General features: G+C 44.9%; 1 protein-coding gene across 1 annotated transcript in view; it reads right to left on the minus strand.

Moving 5' to 3' along the window:
• LOC147099508 (F-box only protein 47-like) overlaps nucleotides 1–23819 on the minus strand; it is a 50990-nt gene that overhangs the window by 10647 nt on the left and 16524 nt on the right. Inside the window, exons 5-9 of the mRNA XM_085969705.1 lie at nucleotides 18963–19071; nucleotides 16291–16467; nucleotides 15483–15626; nucleotides 3626–3768; nucleotides 2290–2449 (exon numbers count right to left, since the gene is read on the minus strand). Coding sequence (XP_085825831.1) covers nucleotides 2290–2449; nucleotides 3626–3768; nucleotides 15483–15626; nucleotides 16291–16467; nucleotides 18963–19071 — 733 coding nt within the window. The remainder of the gene's footprint in view (nucleotides 1–2289; nucleotides 2450–3625; nucleotides 3769–15482; nucleotides 15627–16290; nucleotides 16468–18962; nucleotides 19072–23819) is intronic.

Here is a 23819-nt window from a genome sequence, read left to right on the forward strand (position 1 = left end):
CTTGGATCGAGAACTGGTTGGCGGGCAGAAAGCAAAGAGTTGGAATAAACGGGTCTTTTTTCGAGTGGCAGACAGTGACTGGTGGGGTACCGCAGGGATCGGTCCTTGGACCCCAGCTATTCACAATATATATTAATGATCTAGACAAGGGAACTAGATGTAATATCTCCAAATTTGCAGATGACACAAAGCTGGGTGGGCGTGTGTGCTGTGAGGAGGATGCCGAGAAACTCCAGGATGATTTGGACAGGTTGGGTGATTGGGCAAAAGCATGGCAGATGCAATATAATGTGGATAAATGTGAGGTTATCCACTTTGGTGGCAAAAACTGGAAGGCAGATTATTATCTGAATGGCAATAGATTGGGAGAAGGGGAAGTGCAACGAGACCTGGGTGTCCTTGTGCACCAGTCGCTGAAGGTAAGCATGCAGGTGCAGCAGGCGGTTAAGAAGGCAAATGGGATGTTGGCCTTCATAGCGAGAGGGTTCGAGTACAGGAACAAGGATGTCTTGCTGCAGTTATACAGGGCCTTGGCGAGACCACATCTTGAGCATTGTGTGCAGTTTTGGTCGCCTTATCTGAGGAAGGATGTTCTTGCCATGGAGGGAGTTCAGCAAAGATTCACCAGGCTGATACCTGGGATGGCAGGAATGACGTATGAGGAGAGATTGGGTCGATTGGGCTTGTACTCGCTGGAGTTTAGAAGAATGAGAGGGGATCTCATTGAAACTTATAAAATTCTGACAGGACTGGACAGATAAGATGCAGGAAGGATGTTCCCGATGGTCGGGGACTCCAGAACCAGGGGTCACAGTCTAAGGATAAGGGGTAAGCCATTTAGGACAGAAATGAGGAGGAATTTCTTCACCCAGAGAGTGGTGAACCTGTGGAATTCTCTACCACAGAAGGCGGTGGAGGCCAATACATTAAATATATTCAAGAAGGAGTTGGATATATTTCTTAAGGCTGAAGGGATCAAGGGGTATGGGGAGAAAGCAGGGACCGGGTACTGAATTTGGATGATCAGCCATGATCGCATTGAATGGCGGAGCAGGCTCGAGGGGCCGAATGGCCTACTCCTGCTCCTATCTTCTATGTTTCTATAACAGTTTGTGTTTCAGTTAAATTTTGAAAACCGGTTGTTTTACTCCATTGGTAAAAGAGAAACGAGGGTAAGGGTTCTATGTTCAGAAGATTAAGAACCTTACCACAGTTATTTGTGAACATACCCACTTTTTCGTTTGATAAGCTCCTGTGCAGCGCCTTGGGACGTTTTGACTACGTTAAAGGCGCTATATAAATGCAAGTTGTTAGATACATAGATACATAGAAGATAGGAGCAGGAGTAGGCCATTTGGCCCCTCGAGCCTGCTCCGCCATTCAACAAGATCATGGCTGATCATCCAAATTCAGTACCCTGTCCCTGCCTTCTCCCCATATCCCTTGATCCCTTTAGCCTTAAGAAATATATCCAACTCCTTCTTGAATATATTTAATGAATTGTCCTCCACTGCCTTCTGTGGTAGAGAATTCCACAGGTTCACCACTCTCTGGGTGAAGAAATTCCTCCTCATCTCAGTCCTAAATGGCTTACCCCTTATCCTTAGACTGTGACCCCTGGTTCTGGACTCCCCGACCATCGGGAACATCCTTCCTGCATTGCATCTGTCTAGTCCTGTTAGAATTTTATAAGTTTCAATGAGATCCCCTCTCATTCTTCTAAACTCCAGCGAGTATAAGCCCAATCGACCCAATCTCTCCTCATACGTCATTCCTGCCATCCCAGGTATCGGTCTGGTGAATCTTCGCTGCACTCCCTCCATGGCAAGAACATCCTTCCTCAGATAAGGCGACCAAAACTGCACACAATACTCAAGGTGTGGTCTCACCAAGGCCCTGTACAACTGCAGCAAGACATCCTTGTTCCTGTACTCAAACCCTCTTGCTACGAAGGCCAATATACCATTTGCCTTCTTAACCGCCTGCTGCACCTGTATGCTTACCTTCAGCGACTGGTGCACAAGGACACCCAAGTCTTGTTGCACTTCCCCTTCTCCCAATCTATTGCCATTCAGATAATAATCTGCCTTTCTGTTTGTTGTTGTTTTGCTCGTGACCAAAGTTGGCGAAGAATTGTCTTTCTCCAGAAACAGTTGTTGAACATTAGTACAGGAATTAACCGCCTGCCCAACAACCAACAGCGAATGTCTTGAATCACCCGTACCGCAAAAAATTATTCTTTATTTCCTCGGACTAAATTTTAAAAATATATTAATTAAATGTACTCACTAAACATTAAGGATTCGATCATATCCATGGTAACCCGAGCAAAGACCTTCTCGATGGCCTGTAGAAAACTCCACCTGCTTTCACCGCTAGCTATCACCTTGCAGATTCTGTGAACCATTTTCACAGTCCAGTCCATGCAGTACCCATCCTTTTCACATACCTGTACCCAGAAATCAAAGGACTGAAGGTGTTGATATCTACTACAAGCACAAACACTATGCTAGAGAGTATTATTTTAAAAATGTAAAAACCATGCTTGAAATTTGAAAGTGAAAACAGAAAATGCTGGAAATTTACTCCAGGCCAGTCAGCATCTGAAAGAGAAAGGTAGGGTTAACATTTCGGCTTCAACCTTTCATCAGAATCAGAAGCAGATTAGAGACCAGGTGCAAAATAAAGCTCCCTTCACTCTGCCCCAACAAGGTGCCAGAAACCCAACCTCTGAAGAATACCATTTAAAGCAAAAGTTAACATTTCAGCTTCCCATCCCCAACCAGCCAACCTTATAGTCTCTCTGATACAATTGCCAACTTAATGCCAATGTTATTGATTTAGGGGCATCCTGTACTGTACCCTTATTAGGAACTGTCCAAAGTCATCCCATATTACAATCAGTCGTGAGAGAAGATTTTCATCCCATTAATTTGGGTCCTAGCCAAACTCAAGTTTCAGTTGTGAAAGAAAAGGATTATTAATTCTTAACAGAAGAGGATTATTCTTAACAAACTGGGCTGTACAATTTACGATTTTTTTAATCCTGGCAGGCATCCAAGCTATGATTTTGGATGTAACTACATTTTTTGGGGCTCTGAAACTATTTTACAGCCCACTTTTAATTTTCATAATCTCTCTTTTCAGTAACCATTTCCATTCCCCCTCCCCAGACTGCTCTCAACCAGAATTAATCTTCTTACCAAGGCACTTTACAAAGAAGACAGAAAAATTGAAAAACATCGGCTTAGTTACACCCGTAACTGCGATAGCCCGAGGATACCTGAACATAAGAACATAAGAAATAGGAGCAGGAATAGGCCACTTGGCCCCTCGAGCCTGCTCCGCCATTCAATAAGATCATGGCTGATCTTGGGCTCAAAGCCACTTCCCCGCCCGATCCCATAACCCTTCACTACTCCCTTATCTTGCAAAAATCTGTCTATCTCCACCTTAAATGTATTTAATGACCCAGCCTCCACTACTCTTTGGGGCAGAAAATTCCACAGATTTACGACCCTCAGAGAAGAAATTCCTCATCTCAGTTTTAAAAGGGCGACCCTCGTAACAAATATTTTCTCCTCAGTCTGATGTAATCTGATTCAGTTCTTTTCTTTCTACTCACCAAAGATAAGAACACAATCAGTGTGGCGAGTTCATTGAGCCTCCCATTTACAGCTTTATTGGCCAGGAACGTAAAGCACATGTTATTCCCACAACAAATCAGAAGACGAGCACTGTTCTCCAGGAGCCACTCTTGAGGGAAACCTGGAATGAACACAGACCATCAGTCATCACCCGCTTTTCAATTTTTCCAAATTTCTCCTCTTTTCTGCCCTCTTCTCCTCAAGGCATGAACTCCCGCCATGGGCATCAGCAGCCACCTAGTGCCTTGCCCAAGTGGTCATTCTTCATGTGTGAGCCTAGACAGTGAATGTCAGCAGGTCTACTCAACTCTTGGGACATCACATACAAGCTCCATCCTGTCTTCGCCTGAAGTGCATACAAGCACTTTTTAAGCAGGAATCGCTGGATATCGCTCAGGAGCTGAAACCCTGGCTGATTTCCCCCCCCCCGCCCCACCTCCCATTCTTAATCCAGGCATGCCGAGGTAAAATCCTATTCACTGTCCCGAACAAGCGCAACTAACTTAGCATTTACAATCAGTCAACCCTGGGACCCACTCAGCCAAATGGCTCAGTACTATATTATATGGTGGGCTTATGCGCTAATATCAGGGCAGCACACTGTCAATCCCTCTAATTATCAGAGGAGCACACAGTGTAAAGTTAACGGGGTAAAAATTGGGTAGCGCCATCTACCTTCGCTAGCGCCCCGAAAAAGTTAGCGCCCCCGCAGCCAATTTTCCCAGATAGCGCCCCGAGAGGGAGGAGGGGCGCTTCCATCCCTCTTGGGGTGCTGCGAGCCAATATCGCGGCACTACGTGCCGCGGTACTGCAGGCCTTCCTCCACCTTATTAAAGGGGAGGGGCCTGGCACAGCACGTCCCGGCGCCCAGCTGGGCCACCAGGGATCGGGAGTGCCGGCAAACGAGCCCGGCACTCAAGAGAAGTGCTGGGCTCACGGAGAGCAGCCGACACCCCGTGTGGAGGCTTCACAGGGGCCAGGGACAGCAACGGAGGCAGGTGCTGGCAGGCAGCCAGCAACAAAAAGGCCGCCTACCACCTCCCCTTTAACTAGCCCCGCCCCGGCCGTAGGTAGGCCCCCCTGACCCCGGCGGACATAGCGTCCGGCGGTAAGTCAAGGAGCGCCACCCAATATTACAGCCGGGACGCTGCGCACGTCGATGACGTCATCGCCATGCGGCGTTAACAGTTAGCGCTGCCGCTAACCTCCTGCAAGAATTTCGCGGGAAGCGTTAGCGGTGCCACGCCCAGGCGCTAGTTGATTGGCGCTAACGGGAGGCGCAAATCAACCAAATTTATCCCCCAACAAGTGCTAAATAAGACTAGAGATTATACAAAGTAGTGGATATGTTGCCTAGGCTTCCATCAACAACACTCCATGTTATGTTGGTCAACACATTTGAAAATAGAGCTGGTTGGATATCTGGTTAACAAGAAGGTCTGAAGATTAGAAAGAGAATTACAGCCATGGATGATCAAATGCTCTATAGGACATTATAGTCCCTGTGCGGCTGGGATTATAGAAATGTCAACCATCAACTTTATCTACAAGATGTCAGTTTCCACAGTTCACGTCATTCACTTTCTTTCCCCTCAGTAACTCTTAACCTCTCCATCACAACATTTCTTGCCTCTCTCTATTTTACTTATACTACTAGTCGGTGCTTTTCTGAATATACCTCTTTTGCTTCTTCTAAGCCTGGAATTATCCATCCGTTATCACATTTCTCCTCCCTGTATCTTAGAATGAGCTGTCTTTTTTTCAAATGAAACCGATAGTCATCATAGAAACATAGAAGATAGGAGGAGTAGGCCATTCGGCCCCTTGAGCCTGCTCCGCCATTCAATGAGATCATGGCTGATCATCCAAATTCAGTACCCTGTCCCTGCCTTCTCCCCATACCCCTTGATCCCTTTAGCCTTAAGAAATAGATCCAACTCCTTCTTGAATATATTTAATGAATTGGCCTCAACTGCCTTCTGTGGTAGAGAATTCCACAGGTTCACCACTCTCTGGGTGAAGAAATTCTTCCTCACCTCAGTCCTAAATGGCTTACCCCTTATCTTTAGACTGTGACCCCTGGTTCTGGACTCCCCGGCCATCGGGAACATCCTTCCTGCATCTAGTCTGTCTAGTCCTGTTAGAATTTTATAAGTTTCAATGAGATCCCCTCTCATTCTTCTAAACTCTAGCGAATACAAGCCCAATCGACCCAATCTCTCTTCATACGTCATTCCTGCCATCCCAGGTATCAGTCTGGTGAATCTTCGCTGCACTCCCTCCATGGCAAGAACATCCTTCCTCAGATAAGGCGACCATAACTGCACACAATACTCAAGGTGTGGTCTCACCAAGGCCCTGTACAACTGCAGCAAGACATCCTTGTTCCTGTACTCAAACCCTCTCGCTACGAAGGCCAACATACCATTTGCTGCCTTAACCGCCTGCTGCACCTGCATGCTTACCTTCAGCGATTGGTGCACAAGGACACCCAGGTCTCGTTTCACTTCCCCTTCTCCCAATCTATTGCCATTCAGATAATAATCTGCCTTCCTGTTCTTGCCACCAAAGTGGATAACCTCGCATTTATCCACATTATACTGCATCTGCCCAATCACCCAACGTGTCCAAATCATACTGGAGTTTCTCTGCATCCTCCTACATAGAAACATAGAAGATAGGAGCAGGAGTAGGCCATTCGACCCCTCGAGCCTGCTCCGCCATTCAATGAGATCATGGCTGATCATCCAAGTTCAGTACCCTGTGTGGTGATTATTCTTGTTTTATAAGAAGCATTGTAATTGGTTGCCTGTTTTCCTGCCTTGAGATATATGCTGTAAACTTATTGGTTAGTTGATTCCATGTGACCTGTGGTGGCCATCTTAAATTCAGTTTTCTACAGTTTGGTTGAGACTGGGTGCTCAACATGTACTGCTGGTTTTTTAAGGTTAATAAAGCCTAGCTTTTGAAAGGCAATCTATTCTTTATTTCAATTTATTAACCTTTTGCTATAATGGAACGATATCTTTGACCGGAACGATTTAATGCTGACCTTAATTCTGCAGGAGTGGATGATCAATGGAAACATTGGTATCGTACATTTAAAAACTTTATGGGTGTGTTGGATCAGCAATCTCTAAATAAGTTGGATATACTAATCAACTACATTGCTCCGGATGTGTATAAGTATATTTTGGACTGTGAAACTTATGAATTGGCTATTGCTACGTTGGAAATTTTTTTTGTTAAACCCAAAAATGAGGTATTTGCACGTCACCTTTTATCTGCCCGTAGGCAGCAGGCGGGAGAATCCTTGGATGCTTATTTACAAGCACTCCGGCGCCTTGGTGCTAACTGTAATTATAAGGCCGTGTCTGCAGAAGAACATAGGGAAGAGTCGGTACGGGATGCATTTATTAATGGATTACTGTCTAGATCAATTCGTCAGCGGTTATTAGAAAATAAGATCTTGGATCTTAAGAGTGCTTTTGAGCAAGCCTCTACATTGGATTTGGCTCAGAGAAGTTCGGATTCTTATGCTCTTTTCGATCGGCCTGCGACCGTGGTTTCGGCAATTCCGGATGAAAGGGAGTTACGTGGATTTAATAGGAGTGGTTTGCCAGATTCCGAAACAGTTTCTACTTCGGCAGCTGTTGCCGCTAGGATTCAGAAGTGTTATTTTTGCGGGAACGCCCGGCACCCCCGTCTGAAGTGCCCTGCCCGGGAGGCTGTGTGTAGTAAATGCGGCAAGGGAGGTCATTACGCACGTGTTTGCAAATCGGTTGCCTCCTCTGCGACCATTCAGCCTTTAGATAGGGCGTTTATTGCATCAGTTTCTGCCGCCTTTTCCCATGGCCTAAACAAAGCTATAGTTATGGCCCAAGTTAATGGGTTAGAAGTGAAGGCCCTTATAGATACGGGCAGTACTGAGAGCTTTATAAGTCTTCAGTTTGTGAGGGAGAAGCGTTTGAAAATTTCGCCTGTTTCCTATCAGGTGTGTATGGCTCAGACGACTCTCACCTCACAAGTAGCTGGTTGTTGCCTTGTGAAATTAATTCTCCTAGGTAATACGTATACTGATATACGCCTATCCGTTCTGCCTAATCTCTGTGCGGACATTTTGATTGGTCATGATGTGCTTCAATTACATGAGTCCCTCAGTCTTTCTTTCGGAGGAACCAAGCCACCTTTATCTATTTGTGGATTAACTTCTTTATTCATTTCTCCATTATCACTTTTTTCCAATTTGATGCCGGACTGTAAGCCAATTGCTACCAAGTCAAGAAGGTATAGCAGTCAGGATAAAGAATTTATTAATTCTGAAGTTCAACGTCTTTTATCGGAAGGAATCATTGAACCTAGTTTTTCGCCCTGGCGGGCACAGGTAGTTGTCACCACTAATGAGAGACATAAGAAGCGAATGGTGATAGACTACTCTCAAACTATTAACAGGTATATTCAATTAGATGCGTACCCCCTGCCTAAGATTGATGAGCTTATCAATAAAGTATCTCAATATAAGGTTTTTAGCACTATTGATCTAAAGAGTGCTTATCATCAGATTCCTATCGCTAAGAAGGACAAACCATATACGGCCTTTGAAGCTGGCGGAAAGCTGTACCAGTTTTGCCGAGTACCATTCGGTGTTACTAACGGTGTCGCCTGTTTTCAACGGGCAATGGATGCTTTTATAAGTGATAATTCTCTCTCTGACACCTTCTCATATTTAGATGACATCACGGTGTGTGGCAAATCAAGGGTGGAGCACGATTTTAATCTAGAAAGATTCCTTCAAGTTGCGGAAAAAGTTGGCTTAACTTTCAATAAAGAGAAGTGTATCTTTTCGACCACCGAGGTAAATTTACTGGGGTATATTATCTCGGGAAACAAGATTAAACCAGATCCACAACGGCTGCGACCACTGATAGAATTAGTAGGGCAAGGTAAATCAAAGGCCTTGCAATGAGTTGTTGGACTGTTTTCTTATTATTCTAATTGGATTCCAAACTTCTCGCAGAAGATCTGGCCCCTTATTCGGGTTACGACATATCCTCTATCATGGGAGGCCAGGATGTGTTTTGATAATCTTAAAAAGGATATCCTTGGAGCAGTTGTGCATTCTATTGATGAGCAGGTTCCCTTTGTGATTGAGACAGACGCTTCTGATTTTGCAATTGGGGCTACCCTGAACCAAAATGGAAGACCTGTGGCCTTTTTCTCACGTACTCTGAGCAATAGTGAGCAGAGACATTCATCAATAGAGAAAGAGGCGTACGCAATAGTAGAAGCACTGCGTAAATGGAGACATTATTTATCTGGGCGACATTTTACGTTAGTAACTGACCAAAAATCTGTGTCCTTCATGTTTGATGTCAAACATTTCGGAAAGATTAAGAATGATAAAATAATGAGGTGGAGGATCGAGTTGGCATGCTACCATTTCGATATAGTCTATCGTCCGGGGAAGGATAATGTTGCCGCTGATGCGCTGTCGAGGGCTTATTGTTCTGTGCTTCACGGAGATACGCTTATTAATCTTCATAATGCTTTGTGCCATCCTGGTGTTACGAGGATGATACACTTTGTACGCAGTAAGAATTTGCCCTTTTCAGTTGAAGACGTCAAGCAGATGACTTCGTCATGCTCTGTCTGCGCCCGGTGTAAACCGAATTTCTTTAAGCCTCAACGAGCTCATCTTATAAAGGCTACTTCTCCCTTTGAACGCCTGAGCGTTGATTTTAAGGGGCCTCTTCCTTCAACGACTCAGAATCAATATATATTTACTGTTGTGGATGAGTTTTCAAGGTTCCCTTTTGCTTTTCCTTGTGCAGATGTATCAGCTGCTAGTTATTAAATGTCTGACTCAACTTTTTGTCATCTTTGGGATGCCTGCGTATATCCATTCGGATCAGGGAAGTTCTTTTATGTCTTCTCAGTTGAAGGAATACCTCCAGAGTCAGGGAATTTCTACTAGCAGAACTACCCCGTATAATCCCCAGGGTAATGGACAGTGCGAACGATACAATGGGGTGATCTGGAAGGCAGTTATGTTGGCTTTGACATCCCGGAACCTTAAGAATACACAGTGGGAAATGGTACTGCCTGATGCCCTGCATTCCATTAGATCATTGCTTTCAACGGCTACTAATGTGACCCCCCATGAAAGGCTCTTCAACTATCCGCGGAAATCCACTACGGGATATTCGGTACCTTCGTGGCTTACTATGCAGGGACCTGTGCTGCTCCGACGCCATGTTAGACTGTCAAAGTATGATCCTTTAGTGGAGGAGGTGGAGCTATTGGAGGCAAATTCCCAATATGCTCACATTCGATTCCAAGATGGGAAAGAAAGTACGGTTTCAGTTAAAGACTTAGCTCCTTGTGGTGGCCAGCCCTCTCCTGAGGACATTAACAATAGCCATAATTCAGATAATGTTGATGTCGTCACAGATACTACGAACATTTCCAATCCTATTGCAGACGCTTACAATTCTCTTAGTCTGCCCCCGATGGATGTTCATGACCCTCCCAGTCTACCTTCTAATGGGACTTCCAATCCGGAAACCGTTGATAATCGGGATATTGATAGCCTCCCTGCAGAAGATATTTCTGTGTCTCCTGGTGTGGGAGGGCAAGGAACTCCACCAAGGCTAAGAAGGTCGACACGAACAAGATATCCAGTCGACCGATTAAAAATGGACTTTTAAAAGAATTAATAATTTAATAGTAAAATTTTAAAATTGTTGAAGGCATTATACATGTATTGCTCTAGTCATAAATAACTAATTGTAAACTGTAAAGGCTACCTAGGTTGAAGTATATTTTAAAAGGAGGGGTGAATGTGGTGATTATTCTTGTTTTATAAGAAGCATTGTAATTGGTTGCCTGTTTTCCTGCCTTGAGATATATGCTGTAAACTTATTGGTTAGTTGATTCCATGTGACCTGTGGTGGCCATCTTAAATTCAGTTTTCTACAGTTTGGTTGAGACTGGGTGCTCAACTTGTACTGCTGGTTTTTTAAGGTTAATAAAGCCTAGCTTTTGAAAGGCAATCTATTCTTTATTTCACCCTGTCCCTGCCTTCTCCCCATATCCCTTGATCCCTTTAGCCTTAAGAAATATATCTAACTCCTTCTTGAATATATTTAATGAATTGCCTCAACTGCCTTCTGTGGTAGAGAATTCCACAGGTTCGCCACTCTCTGGGTGAAGAAATTCCTCCTCATCTCTGTCCTAAATGGCTTACCCCTTATCCTTAGACTGTGACCCCTGGTTCTGGACTCCCCGGCCATCGGGAACATCCTTCCTGCATCTAGCCTGTCTAGTCCTGTTAGAATTTTATAAGTTTCAATGAGATCCCCTTTCATTTTTCTAAACTCCAGCGAGTATAAGCCCAATCGACCCAATCTCTCCTCATACGTCATTCCTGCCATCCCAGGTATCGGTCTGGTGAATCTTCACTGCACTCCCTCCATGGCAAGAACATCCTTCCTCAGATAAGGCGACCAAAACTGCACACAATACTCAAGGTGTGGTCTCACCAAGGCCCTGTACAACTGCAGCAAGACATCCTTGTTCCTGTACTCAAACCCTCTCGCTACGAAGGCCAACATACCATTTGCCTTCTTAACTGCCAGCTGCACCGGCATGCTTACCTTCAGCGACTGGTGCATAAGGACACCCAGGCCTCGTTGCACTTCCCCTTCTCCCAATCTATTGCCGTTCAGATAATAATCTGCCTTCCTGTTTTTGCCACCAAAGTGGATAACCTCGCATTTATCCACATTATACTGCATCTGCCATGCATCTGCCCAATCACCCAACCTGTCCAAATCATACTGGAGTTTCTCGGCATCCTCCTCACAGCACACACGCCCACCCAGCTTTGTGTCGTCTGCAAACTTGGAGATATTACATCTAGTTCCCGCGTCTAGATGATTAATATATATTGTGAATAGCTGGGGTCCTAGGACCGATCCCTGCGGTACCCCACTAGTCACTGCCTGCCACTCGGAAAAAGATCCGTTTATTCCAACTCTTTGCTTCCTGTCTGCCAACCAGTTCTCTATCAAAGTCAGTATCTTGCCCCCAATCCCATGTGCCTTAACTTTACACGCTAATCTGTTATGCGGGACTTTATCGAAAGCCTTCTGAAAGTCCAAATACACCACATCCACTGGTTCTCCCTTATTTATTTTACCAGTTACATCCTCAAAAAATTCCAGTAGATTAGTCAAGCACGATTTACCTTTTGTAAATCCATGTTGACTTTGTCCGATCCTGTCACTGTTTTCCAAGTGCTCGGCTATTACATCTTTTATAATAATGGACTCCAGCATTTTCCCCACTACTGATGTCAGGCTTACCGGTCTATAATTCCCCGTTTTCTCTCTACCACCTTTTTTGAATAGTAGGGTAACATTAGTTACCCTCCAATCCTGCCTAAATACCATCAGCATATCACCTGCCCAACGCGAGCCAAGAACACACTAGATCACGTTTACACTCCATTCCGGGATGGATACAAGGCCCTCCCCCGCCCTCCCTTCGGCAAATCAGATCACGACTCCATCTTGCTGCTACCCACCTATAGGCAGAAACTGAAACAGGAAAAGCCTGTGATGAGATCTCTACAACGCTGGTCGGATCAATCAGATGCTATGTTACAAGACTGTTTTGATTCCACTGACTGGGATATGTTTCGGAATGCCTCGGACAATGACATCAACACATATACAGATTCAGTCATTAGTTTCATAAACAAGTGCATAGGCGACGTTGTTCCAAGGATTGTTGTACGAACATCTCCCAACCAGAAACCATGGGTAAATGGCAATATCCGTGCTATGCTAAAAGCACGGTCCATCGCATTCAACTCTGGGGACATGGATGAGTACAAGAAATCAAGGTACGACCTCAGAATAACCATCAAAAATGCAAAAAGACAATACACGGACAAAGTGGAATCACACTATCATAGCTCAGATTCACAAAGGATGTGGAGTGGACTACAATCTATTACAGACTACAAAGGGAAACCCAACTGTGTCATGCCCAGCAATGCCTCTCTCCCGGATGAGCTTAACACTTTTTACGCCCGGTTTGAGGCCAACAACAACTGGCCTGTTACAAGGGCGCCCGCGGCTCAGGACGACCGGGTCTTCTCAATCTCCGTGGTTGACGTGAGCAAGGCCTTTAAGAGAGTGAACACCCACAAAGCACCCGGTCCAGATGGAATCCCTGGGAGTGTCCTTAGAGCATGCGCTGACCAGCTGGCAGCCGTGTTTACGGATATATTCAACCGTTCACTGTACCAGTCTGTAGTCCCCACCCGCTTCAAGATGACATCGGTTATTCCAGTCCCCAAAAAAACAAAAGTAACCTGTTTAAACGACTACCGTCCCATAGCACTCACTTCTGTCATCATGAAGTGCTTTGAGAGGCTGGTCAAAACCCACACCAACTCGTTACTACCTGACACACTGGACCCACTCCAATTTGCCTACCGCCCAAACAGATCTAGGGATGATGCCATCGCCACTGTACTGCACACTGCCTTATCACACCTGGATAAGAGGAACACCTATGTGAGAATGTTGTTCGTTGATTATAGTTCAGCATTCAATACCATTATCCCCTCCAAGCTTGTCAACAAGCTCAGTGAGCTAGGACTTAACACCTCCCTATGCAACTGGATCCTGGACTTCCTGATGGGAAGACCCCAAGTGGTGAAAATAGGCAGAAACACCTCCTCCACACTGATCCTGAACACGGGGGCTCCCCAGGGTTGTGTGCTCAGCCCCCTTCTGTACTCCCTGTTTACTCACGACTGCGTGGCCACGCACAACTTCAACTCCATCATCAAGTTTGCTGATGACACTACCGTTGTAGGCCTGATCACAGATGGCGACGAGACAGGCTACAGGGAGGAGGTAAGAGCCCTAGGAGAATGGTGCAAGTACAACAACCTCTCCCTCAACATCAGCAAAACAAAGGAGATGATCGTGGATTACAGGAAGCAGCAGGCGGAGGGACACACCCCAATCTACATCGAAGGGGCTGAGGTGGAGAGGGTCAGCAGCTTCAAATTCCTGGGTGTATTCATTACGGAGGACTTAACGTGGTCCCATCACATCGACGTTGTAACCAAGAAGGCATGCCAACGCCTGTTCTTCCTCAGGAGACTGAAGAAATTTGGAATGGCCCCCCAGATTCTCACCAACTTCTACCGGTGCACCATCGAGAGTATCCTGTCCAGCTGCATCACTACCTGGTATGGCAACTGCACCGCCACAGACCGCAAGGCTCTACAGATGGTAGTGAAAGCTGCACAACACACTATAGGAATTAAACTACCTGCTGTGCAGGATATCTACCCCGAGAGGTGCCGAGGGAAGGCCCTGAGAATCATTAAAGACGCGAGTCACCCCAGCCACAACCTCTTCGCCCTGCTCCCGTCCGGTAAGAGATACCGAAGCATACGGTCTCGTACCAACAGGTTTCGAAACAGCTTCTACCCCCAGGCCATAAGACTCATGAACGATTAATTTATTATTATTTATTACTGTTGTTTTATTTATTATTACTGTCTTTCTATTAGTATTTCTATCATTGTAATGCCATATTTATTCCAATGTTGGGAGGACTTGTAAAAATCAACATTTCATTGTGCAGTACACACGTCTGCTGCATATATGACAAATAAAATTGAATTGAATTGAATTGAATGGGAACTGTTCCAGAGTCTATAGAATTTTGGAAGATGACCAGCAATGCATCTACTATTTCTGGGGCCACTTCCTTAAGTACCCTAGGATGTAGATTATCAGGCCCTGGGGATTTATCGGCCTTCAATCCCGTCAATTTCCCTAACACCATTTCCCTACAAATACTGATTTCTTTCAGTTCCTCCCTCTCATTAGACCCTATGTTCCCCGACATCTCTGGGAGGTTATTTGTGTCCTCCTTTGTGAAGACAGAACCAAAGTATGTATTTAATTGGTCTGCCATTTCTTTGTTCCCCATTATAAATTCCCCTGATTCTGACTGCAAGGGACCTACGCTTGACTTCACCAATCTTTTTCTCTTCACATATCTATAAAAGCTTTTACAGTCAGTTTTTATGTTCCCTGCAAGCTTACTCTCATACTCTATTTTCCCTCTCTTAATTAATCCCTTTGTCCTCCTTTGTTGAATCCTAAACTGCTCCCAATCCTCAGGTTTGTTGCTTTTCTGGCCAATTTATATGTCCTCTCCTTGGGTCTTATGCTATCCCTAATTTCCCTTGTTAGCCACGGTTGATTCACCTTTTTTGTTTTATTTTTATGCCAAACAGGGATGAACAAATTCTGTAGTTCATCCATGCGATCTTTAAATGTTTGCCATTGCCTATCCACCGTCAACCCTTTGAGTAACATTCCCCAATCAATCCTACCCAACTCGCGCCTCATACCATCGTAGTTTCCTTTATTTAAATTCAGGACCCTAGTCTCTGAGTCACAGCACACACGCCCACCCAGCTTTGTGTCGTCTGCAAACTTGGAGATATTACATCTAGTTCCCTCGTCTAGATCATTAATATATAATGTGAATAACTGGGGTCCTAGCACCGATCCCTGCGGTACCCCACTAGTCACCTGCCACTCGGAAAAAGACCCGTTTATTCCAACTCTTTGCTTCCTGTCTGCCAACCAGTTCTCTGTCCAAGTCAGTACCTTATCACATCATCTACTACTCATTCATTCTTTCCCAGGCCCCCGAAACTGTGGAACTCAGTACCTCTCGCACTCCTTCCTTTATCTTACAATCTTCAGGCATTTTAAAAAATGCAGTTACCTGACAATTCTTCTAACAAGGTGAAAATGTCATCAGCTGTCCATTCCTTGGCATTTTCATGTAGTAATCTAACTGCTGCTGCAAGACCCTTTATGCTGTCCTCGCTCGCAGGTATCTGGGTCATATGATGCCAATGGATCTGACCTGAGAGTTAAACGTAAACAAACAGCATTTTGCATTTATAGAGCGCCTTTAAAGTCATCACAAGGCTTTTTACACTGGAAAAAATGAGTGCTGAGTGTACTAGAGGATGGCCAATATATGTGAAACTGTATCCCAGCATGGATATGCATCTTCATGAAGGGAAAAATAGAAAATTAGAAACGAGACATTTGTTTAAACCTGAAAGCGCTGATTCTTGCTGGGATAGTACCACGGGTGCCACTCATCTTCTGCTATCTCACACAACTGGGCTTTTGTAAACATTGAGTCCAAAATGGAGAGGGGAGGGGGTGCCACCCAATGTTCCCTTTAATTTTTTTTTGGGTGCGGCTGCGCGGTCCATTCAAAATACCATGCATGCGCGGTTTTTCCTATTTAAAAGCCAACGAGCCGGCTGCGCGGGTGCTGCAGAGCTCGGCACAGCTTAAAGGGAACATTGGTGTCATCTACGATGCCCATCACGACTGATTAGCCCGATCACACTTATCGTCCCAGGCTCACACGTGAAGAGTGATCACTTGAGTGAGGTACTAGAAAGTTGCCTGCACCCACGATGCTATGCTTCAGCAAGAGTCAGGTACGTCAACAAATAGGGGAGAAAATTGATTTTTTTTTAAAGTATATTAAATAGTAAAAGAGTCCTTACCTTCGCTGAAGGACATAGGCCCGTAGAGCAAGTAAAGCAATCTTGCTTGGTTCACCATCGGCCACGGCTTTAGGATGCGAGTCAGCCAGAAAGCTATATCGCACTGATGCTCCCAGTGATCTAAGAGAACCCGTCGGTAGAACAGACGGATCTGTAACTCCAGCTTTCTAGTCGCACCTATTACAAGCGCAACACAAAAAAAAAAGTTCCAGAAATTCTACAAATCCTAAGACTATGATGTATGATTTATGGGATTCATATCGCTAGAATAAATATTTATGTCATACGGCATCCTGGCCTTGTGATTGAATAGCATCGCATGGATTTGTATGGGGATGGGGGAGGATAGACATAGGAACAAGAAAATGTTGACACTAGGAAACTTGTGTATCCTCTGTATGTTTTACTAATACTACCAAGAGTCTTAGGTACCACTACAATTCATGTTATTGGATAGAAACCTCTCACAATTTTCTCTGCAAAGTAACATCTATTCTTTAGTCTTTGGAGCTGATAAGTGATCACGTGTCCTAATTCACTGAGCAAGTTTATGCCCCCTACTACTGCAAAGTTTCTGTTGCTGCCTTAAAAACTCATCAACGAAAGCACAATGGCACAGTGTAAGAGTGCTCTAATGTGCTTTGAGACAGAGGGGTAGGCTAAAGGTAAGCAACTGTGTTTCCTTGCATAGGAAGTTGCTAAGCAGGGATATGCCGGTGGCAAAGACGCAGAGCAGACATGAGGCACTTCCCCCAGAGGGATGAAAGTGGGTGGTCTCCCTGGTTGCTTTGTCCTCGCCTCTTATCAACCAGCTCAAGTGCAGCATTGGCAGAAGACTGGGAGCAGGTTGTCTGGCCATTTAAATGCCTTCATGGCAGGGAATGGTGTATGGTGCAGGAAGGTCTAAAAAGAGAGAGAACATTTTTTAAATGCTATTTGTGTATGGGGCATCTCAAGACACCAAAAGGATTCTTGTGTGGATAGAAAGCTCTTGTATCCCAGGAACAATGGACTGGGCACTGTTCAGAAGAGTGGTAAAAAGAAAAATTACTTCTATTTATAAAGCCTTTCATGACCTTAAGACGTCCCAAAGTGCTTTACAGCCAATTAAGTACTTTTTGAAGTGCAGTCACTGTTGTAATGTAGGAAACGTGGCAGCCAATTTGCACACAGCAGGGTCCTACAAAGAGCAATGTGTTAATGACCGGATAATCTGTTTTTAGGTGTTGGTTGAAGGATAAATATTAGCTAGGACACCGGAGAGAACTCCCCTGCTCTTCTTCGAAACAGTGCCGCGGGATCTTTTATGTCCACCTGATTGGTGTTTGTGAGAAGAACCTGACTTCTACTCAGTGACATCCCACTGGGTCCCATCAGCAGTGTGATGGGAGATGAGAACTCACCATGTGAGGAATCACAGGAATGCAAATGTGAGTCCTACATGGTACAGCACGTCAATGCTGTAAGGAACTGAGCACCACATCACCTCCCATCTTAGGCTCTTCCAAGCAGTTATTATGATCAGGCTGATATGCTTTTCCCTCGAAAAGGAGACGGTACAGAGCCTTTGAACATTTATGTAACTTGACAAACTAAGTACATTTTACATAATACCACAGCAGCCTCTGGTGGCAAGAATTAAGCACTGCTTCTGAAAAACAATGGCATTTAAGAGTGTTACGCCTTGGTTTTCCAATCAATTATTTTACTGCTAGCGATAACCTATTTATTTTCAAACCTTATGGAGCCATTTGTTTTAAATCAATTACCACGATCATTAACATATTTGCAACTGGAAAATCTACAGCTTAATATGAAGATTCTTCTGGATATTAAGCAAAATTATCAGTATTTTACTACAGAAGCTATACAATTAATCCCATTTAATTGTACGCCCCCTCTTTAAAAAGGAGTCTGGCTCCTTATTACAAATCAAATAGTTACAAAAGATTATGGATTGAACTTAACATCCTTTTATTTTTTGTATACATGCATATATTCTTTTCCTGAAGTGCGTGCCTCGCTGGTGGCAGCCGCACTCTGGAATTTTACCAAAGTGGCTGTCCTTCATGTGTGAGCCTTTCGTGTAAGTGTTGGCACGCTATTCCATCATGCAGGGAAGCTCGAGTCACTGGAAAACAATCGGGAGCAGGAACAAGGGCAGATTTTCTTCCTCCGCAACCCAGGGACGATGAGGTCAAGCTGCTGGCCCAGCTGGTGATCAGCCCTTTCAATATGCAGTAGCGGTCAAACCCGGGACTTTCTGGTTAGTATGGCTTAGTACCACACCAAGAGTGCATGTATCCGCTGAGTCATTACTGTCTGTACATATTAATTTTTGTTTCAACAGTGATTGCTTTTGATGCCTTCACTGGGGCTTCTGGCTGGAAAGAGTTGTTGAGCCCAACATTGCATGGGTGCTGAATTAACAGACAGAGCTGGAATGACATGTTCACTGAAGCAAATTGCTGTTAATGGCTGTATCGCTAATATTTTATCTCAGCTCCATAACACTGTCAGGCTTAGTAATTTTTCTCAGCCATTTCCCTCAAACCATCAATTGACCTAGCATAGTTAAAATAGGCTTCTATCAATCTGCATGTACACCAGGTTTGGCATCATGTTTTTACTGATTGACCTTGTCTGCTGCATTGTAATTTTGACCAAGTTACCTGGTCTACTGCATACCACACTTTGCATTTTTCGTGGCAGATTTGCACTTTCATTCAGAAAGTTAAATACACGATGGCACTCCAGCTCATCCCAGCCGGCTATGAGAGTCTGCAGGAAGGTAGAAGAAAATATGTATTACAAGGCAACTGCAAAAGGTAGAGTTCTTTTTTTCCCCCCCTCCCTTAAGTTACTTTATTGCTTTCTTCCCTCCCCATGTCTACCAATTTCACAACCGAGATGAAGGATTGTTTCTCTGCCTCCAACAATACCGCTCTATAAATACCAGGAGGACGAACAGGAGCTGACAGAGTAAACTCTCCCTCCAAATCTCTCTTCCACTCAAGCCATGCTCTCACGTACGACTCATGGGCAATGATCCACAGACAAAAACTGCCCCAATTCAACACTAATGGGTTGTTTAAGTCAGGGTGGACACAAGATGGCTGCAGTGTGGGAAATAGAAACCTATTAACTGGTAGAGAGGGGGAGCCCAAGACACATTGTTAAGTTAGTGTCGAGTGTTGGTTGGAATGTGTTCCGTTCACCAGCAATAACACCCTACACCTTGACAGGCATAAAATCAAATAAAAATAAAGTCCTTCTGTCATTTTTGAAGGACATTTTTGTGCAGTGTAATCTTAAATTGTGTCATTGCGTATAAACCTGGGACGCCATTATTATATCATCCTTGTTATGTAACCAAAAATGAACAACTATTCCATCAAAAGGCAGAGTGACCCCCAAAATACCCCGTAACTAGCCCAGCAGAACAGTTGGAATCTAGAACATGAAGGGCTTAGGCACTTTACAGCTTTCTGGACTCAAAATCGAGTTCAACAATTTCAGACTATAATCTCGGCCTTTTTTCTTTCTTTTTCTCTCACATGGCAGCTGTTGATGATTCTGTCATTGCCATCTCATCTAGAGTCATCTTTTGTTTCTTAACCTGTCCCATTACCATCTCCTTTTGCCTTGCGCCATCATCCCTTTTGTCTTTTAATCTCTCCTGCCTTCCACCCTAACTAATACAGAACTTCCCTTTTGTTCTTTCTCCCCTGTAATGTTATCTTATATCTTAGTATTAAGAGGCTTACGAGTAGATATCGTTGGGTACTCTTTATTAGGTCTTGAGTCAGTGCCAGCTCGTGCAGTACTGCCGCATGGCCAAGATGGCTTCCTATTTATACGGCTGCCGTCAAGTAGCTATCTTTACTACAGCTACCGTCAAGCAGCTGTCTTTACTACAGCTACAGTTATCTGTACATCTTTCCCCCTCAACGATGACATAAACAGTAAACACCATAACATAACATAACACATAGAACACATATTAACAACATATAAAAACAGTCAGTGTAACTACTATTAATTACTATTAACAACATGTAAAAACTGTCAGTGTAACTATTCCTTGCAATAACTGCCGGTACGTAGAAACACTACCCACACCCAGAAGTCCATTAGCTGTTTACAGTCTTTCCCTTGTCTACCGGTCGAGTCTAACGACAGGCTTTCTGGTGCGCTGTGACCTGCGTAGCTGAGCGGGTATTTGCTGGGCCAACCCGGTTGTGTCCATTAAGTTCATGTCTGTACCACACGGATCCCTTGTCTCATTGTCACCCCTGTGTACTTCATCACTTTGTGGCATTGCCCTCGTCTCCTCGTCACTCTGTCGGATTTCCATCATCAGCTCATCCTCTCTGTCCTCCTGCGGCTGATAGGTCTCGGTGGTTTTCAGTAGGTGCCTCCTGTTTCTGCGATACACATTGCCATTTTCTGTCATGACACTGTATGACCTGGGGGCGACCTGTTGTAGAACGGTGGCTCTTTGATTCCATGACCCAGGCCCTCCAATGCAAACTACATCCTTCTCCTGTAGAGGCACTTAGTGCAGTGGCTGTGCGGTCATGTAGTATTTTTTGTTTCCGCTGAAGTTTCCGGGCCTTGTCTGCCCATACCTCATCTCTGTGATCAGGTGTGACATGCCTGGGAAGTCGAGTACAGATTTTGCGACCCAGTAAGAGCTCAGCTGGAGACTTGCCACTTTCCAGCGGGGCCGCCCTGTACGACATCATGGCCAGATATGGGTCAGTGTTGCTGTGTGCTGCTTTCTTTAATAGTCTTTTCACAATCTGTACCCCCTTCTCCGCTTTTCCATTGGCTTGAGGGTAGAGCAGGCTGGACTCATGCTTAAACTCATACTCTGTAGCAAACGATTGAAACTCATGACTGGCATAGGGAGAGCCATTATCAGAGACCAGAGTTAGAGGGATGCCCTGTCTGGAAAAGATTGACTTCAGGTGAGTTATCACAGCTCTTGACGTGGTGCTGGGTAGGAGAGCAATCTCAGGATAATTAAAGTAATAATCAATAACTAACAAATAGTCTTTTCCTTCGTAGTGAAAAATATCAGTTCCTACCTTTTCCCAAGGTTGTGATGGGAGCTCTGTGGTAATGAAGGGCTCTTTTGTTTGCTTGTAGTGATACTCCTGACATGTAGCACACTCGCTGATCAACTGGTCAATATCAGAGTTCATGTTTGGCCAGTAGAGTGCCTCACGTGCTCTCCTTTTTGACTTTTCCGCACCCAGGTGCCCTTCATGTATCCTGTTAAGCATTTCTCGTCGCATAGAGATGGGCACGACAATCCTGTCACACTTAAGCAGTAGTCCATTGACCACGGAAAGCTCAGACTGAATATGATGATATTGTTTACATGACCCGTTCTTCCAACCCTCTTGAAGATTTCTCATCACTTTCCTCAGAACAGGGTCCTTTGATGTCTCTGTGGCTATCTTTGATAGGTGTTCCTGTGAGGCGGGCAATGCTGCGTAGACCATATCCACATGAAGGGCCACATCTTTTTCTGTTTCACTGTTTTGTGTGGCACGAGGCGCAGCCCTGGATAGTGTATCTGCAATGAACATTTGTGTCCCTGGCACATATGTGAGCTCAAAATCATAACATTGTAGTCTCATCATTAGGCGCTGTATCCGTGATGACATGTCACACAGATTCTTTTTTGCGATCCCTAGCAGTGGCTTATGGTCAGTTTCTAGGATAAACTTGGGAAGTCCATAGATGTAGGTATGAAATTTTTCACACCCAAATGCCAAGCCCAGGCACTCCTTCTCTATTTGCGCATACCGGCACTCTGTAGCCGTCATGGAGCGTGACGCGTATGCCACTGGTCGCCATTCTCCTTCATCTTCCTGTAGAAGGACAGCCCCTAATCCATCCTTAGAGGCATCTGTGGACACTTTTGTCCTCTTTTCAGAGCAGAAGAACTTCAGTAGGGGTTCACTTGCTAGAATGTGTAGCAGCCCCTTCCATTCATTCTCATGTTCATGTCCCCATTGGAACTCTGTCTCTTGGTGCAGCAGTTTTGTCAAGTGAGCGGTTTTCACTGCCAGATTTGGAATGAATTTCCCTAGGTAATTAACCATGCCAAGGGCCCGCTGAACCCCTTTCTTGTCCTTTGGTCTTTCCATGTCATGTATGGCCTTTACCTTTGACTTGTCTGGCTGAATCCCTTCTGCAGAAATCTTGTCCCCGAGGAATGTGATTTCATTGACGCTGAACTGACATTTGTCTTTATTTAGTTTGAGTCCATGCTGCCGTATCCTCTGAAGTGTTTTCTCCAGTCTGGTGTCGTGCTCTCCCTGAGTGGAGCCCCATACTACCAGATCATCCACGTACACCCGCACACCATCCAGGCCCTCGATGATTTGCTCCATTGCTCTGTGGAAGATTTCTAGGGCGGAGCTAATGCCGAAGGGCAGGCGCTGGTAAGTGTATCGACCAAACGGGGTGTTAAAGGTGTACAGCTTAGCACTCTCTTCATCAAGTTTCAGCTGCCAGAATCCATGCGAGGCGTCCATCTTGGAGAAGAATTCTGCTCCTGTCATTTCGCTATTTCCTCTCTCTGGGATTTGATAGTGCTCTTTTTATATTAGCGTTAAGGTCCTTGGGATCCATGCAGACACGCAATTTATGTCTTTTTTGAATTGACGCAAACCATGGAATTTACCCAGTCAGTCAGTTCCTCAGTCTTCTTTTATGACACCTAGTCCCTCCATGCAGTCTAGCTCTTTCCGCAGTTTCTCACGGAGGGCCACCGGAACTCTCCTGGGTGCGTGAATCACAGGTTGTGCGTCATCTCTCAGTTTGATGGAGTATGTAAAGGGCAGTGCTCCGAAACCCTGAAATACATCTGCGTACTTGTGTGTTATAGCATCATGCTTTATATTTGTACTGTCTTGGGGGGCATTCTGCACACAGTTCAGTTCATTAATAGTATAGACTCGTTTTACCAAGCCCAAATCCACACATGCCTTATCCCCCAACAGTGACTCATGTCCTTCAGGCACTGTTCCTGGGACTAGGGACAGGGTCACTAGCAAGGCTTGGAAGCTAAGCAGAGCCAGGCCTGGTTAGTACCTGGAGGGGTGACCATCAGGGAAGACCAGGTACAGAAAGTCACGGAAGGAGCCCCGAGGAGGGACGGTTGGTGAGAAGGTCACGGAAGGAGGAGCGGCTGGTGAGCAGGCCCGGGCGTTGGGCTGAAGATTGTCGGACAGGAGGAATGGTGGAAATGGAATGGCGGCGCGCACCGACACAGCGGCTTTGCTTCTCCCAGTCATGGGAGCTTGCAAGATCACATTTCGTTGTTCATGTACTTGTGCAATGACAATAAAGTTGAATTATTATTATAACAAATGTCAATGGGTGAATGCGATTTTTTATCTTAACATTCAGCCTACACGTCCCTTTTGTTTCAATACTTTGTCCATTGTATGCCTTCAAAGCCACTGGGGCAGAAATTCGGTTATTAGCGCCTAAAGAGGCCGAGAATT

The sequence above is a fragment of the Somniosus microcephalus genome, chromosome 28 (genome assembly GCF_052327205.1).
Source record: "Somniosus microcephalus isolate GS21.2 chromosome 28, FLI_Smic_1.0, whole genome shotgun sequence".
Classification (NCBI taxonomy): domain Eukaryota; kingdom Metazoa; phylum Chordata; class Chondrichthyes; order Squaliformes; family Somniosidae; genus Somniosus; species Somniosus microcephalus.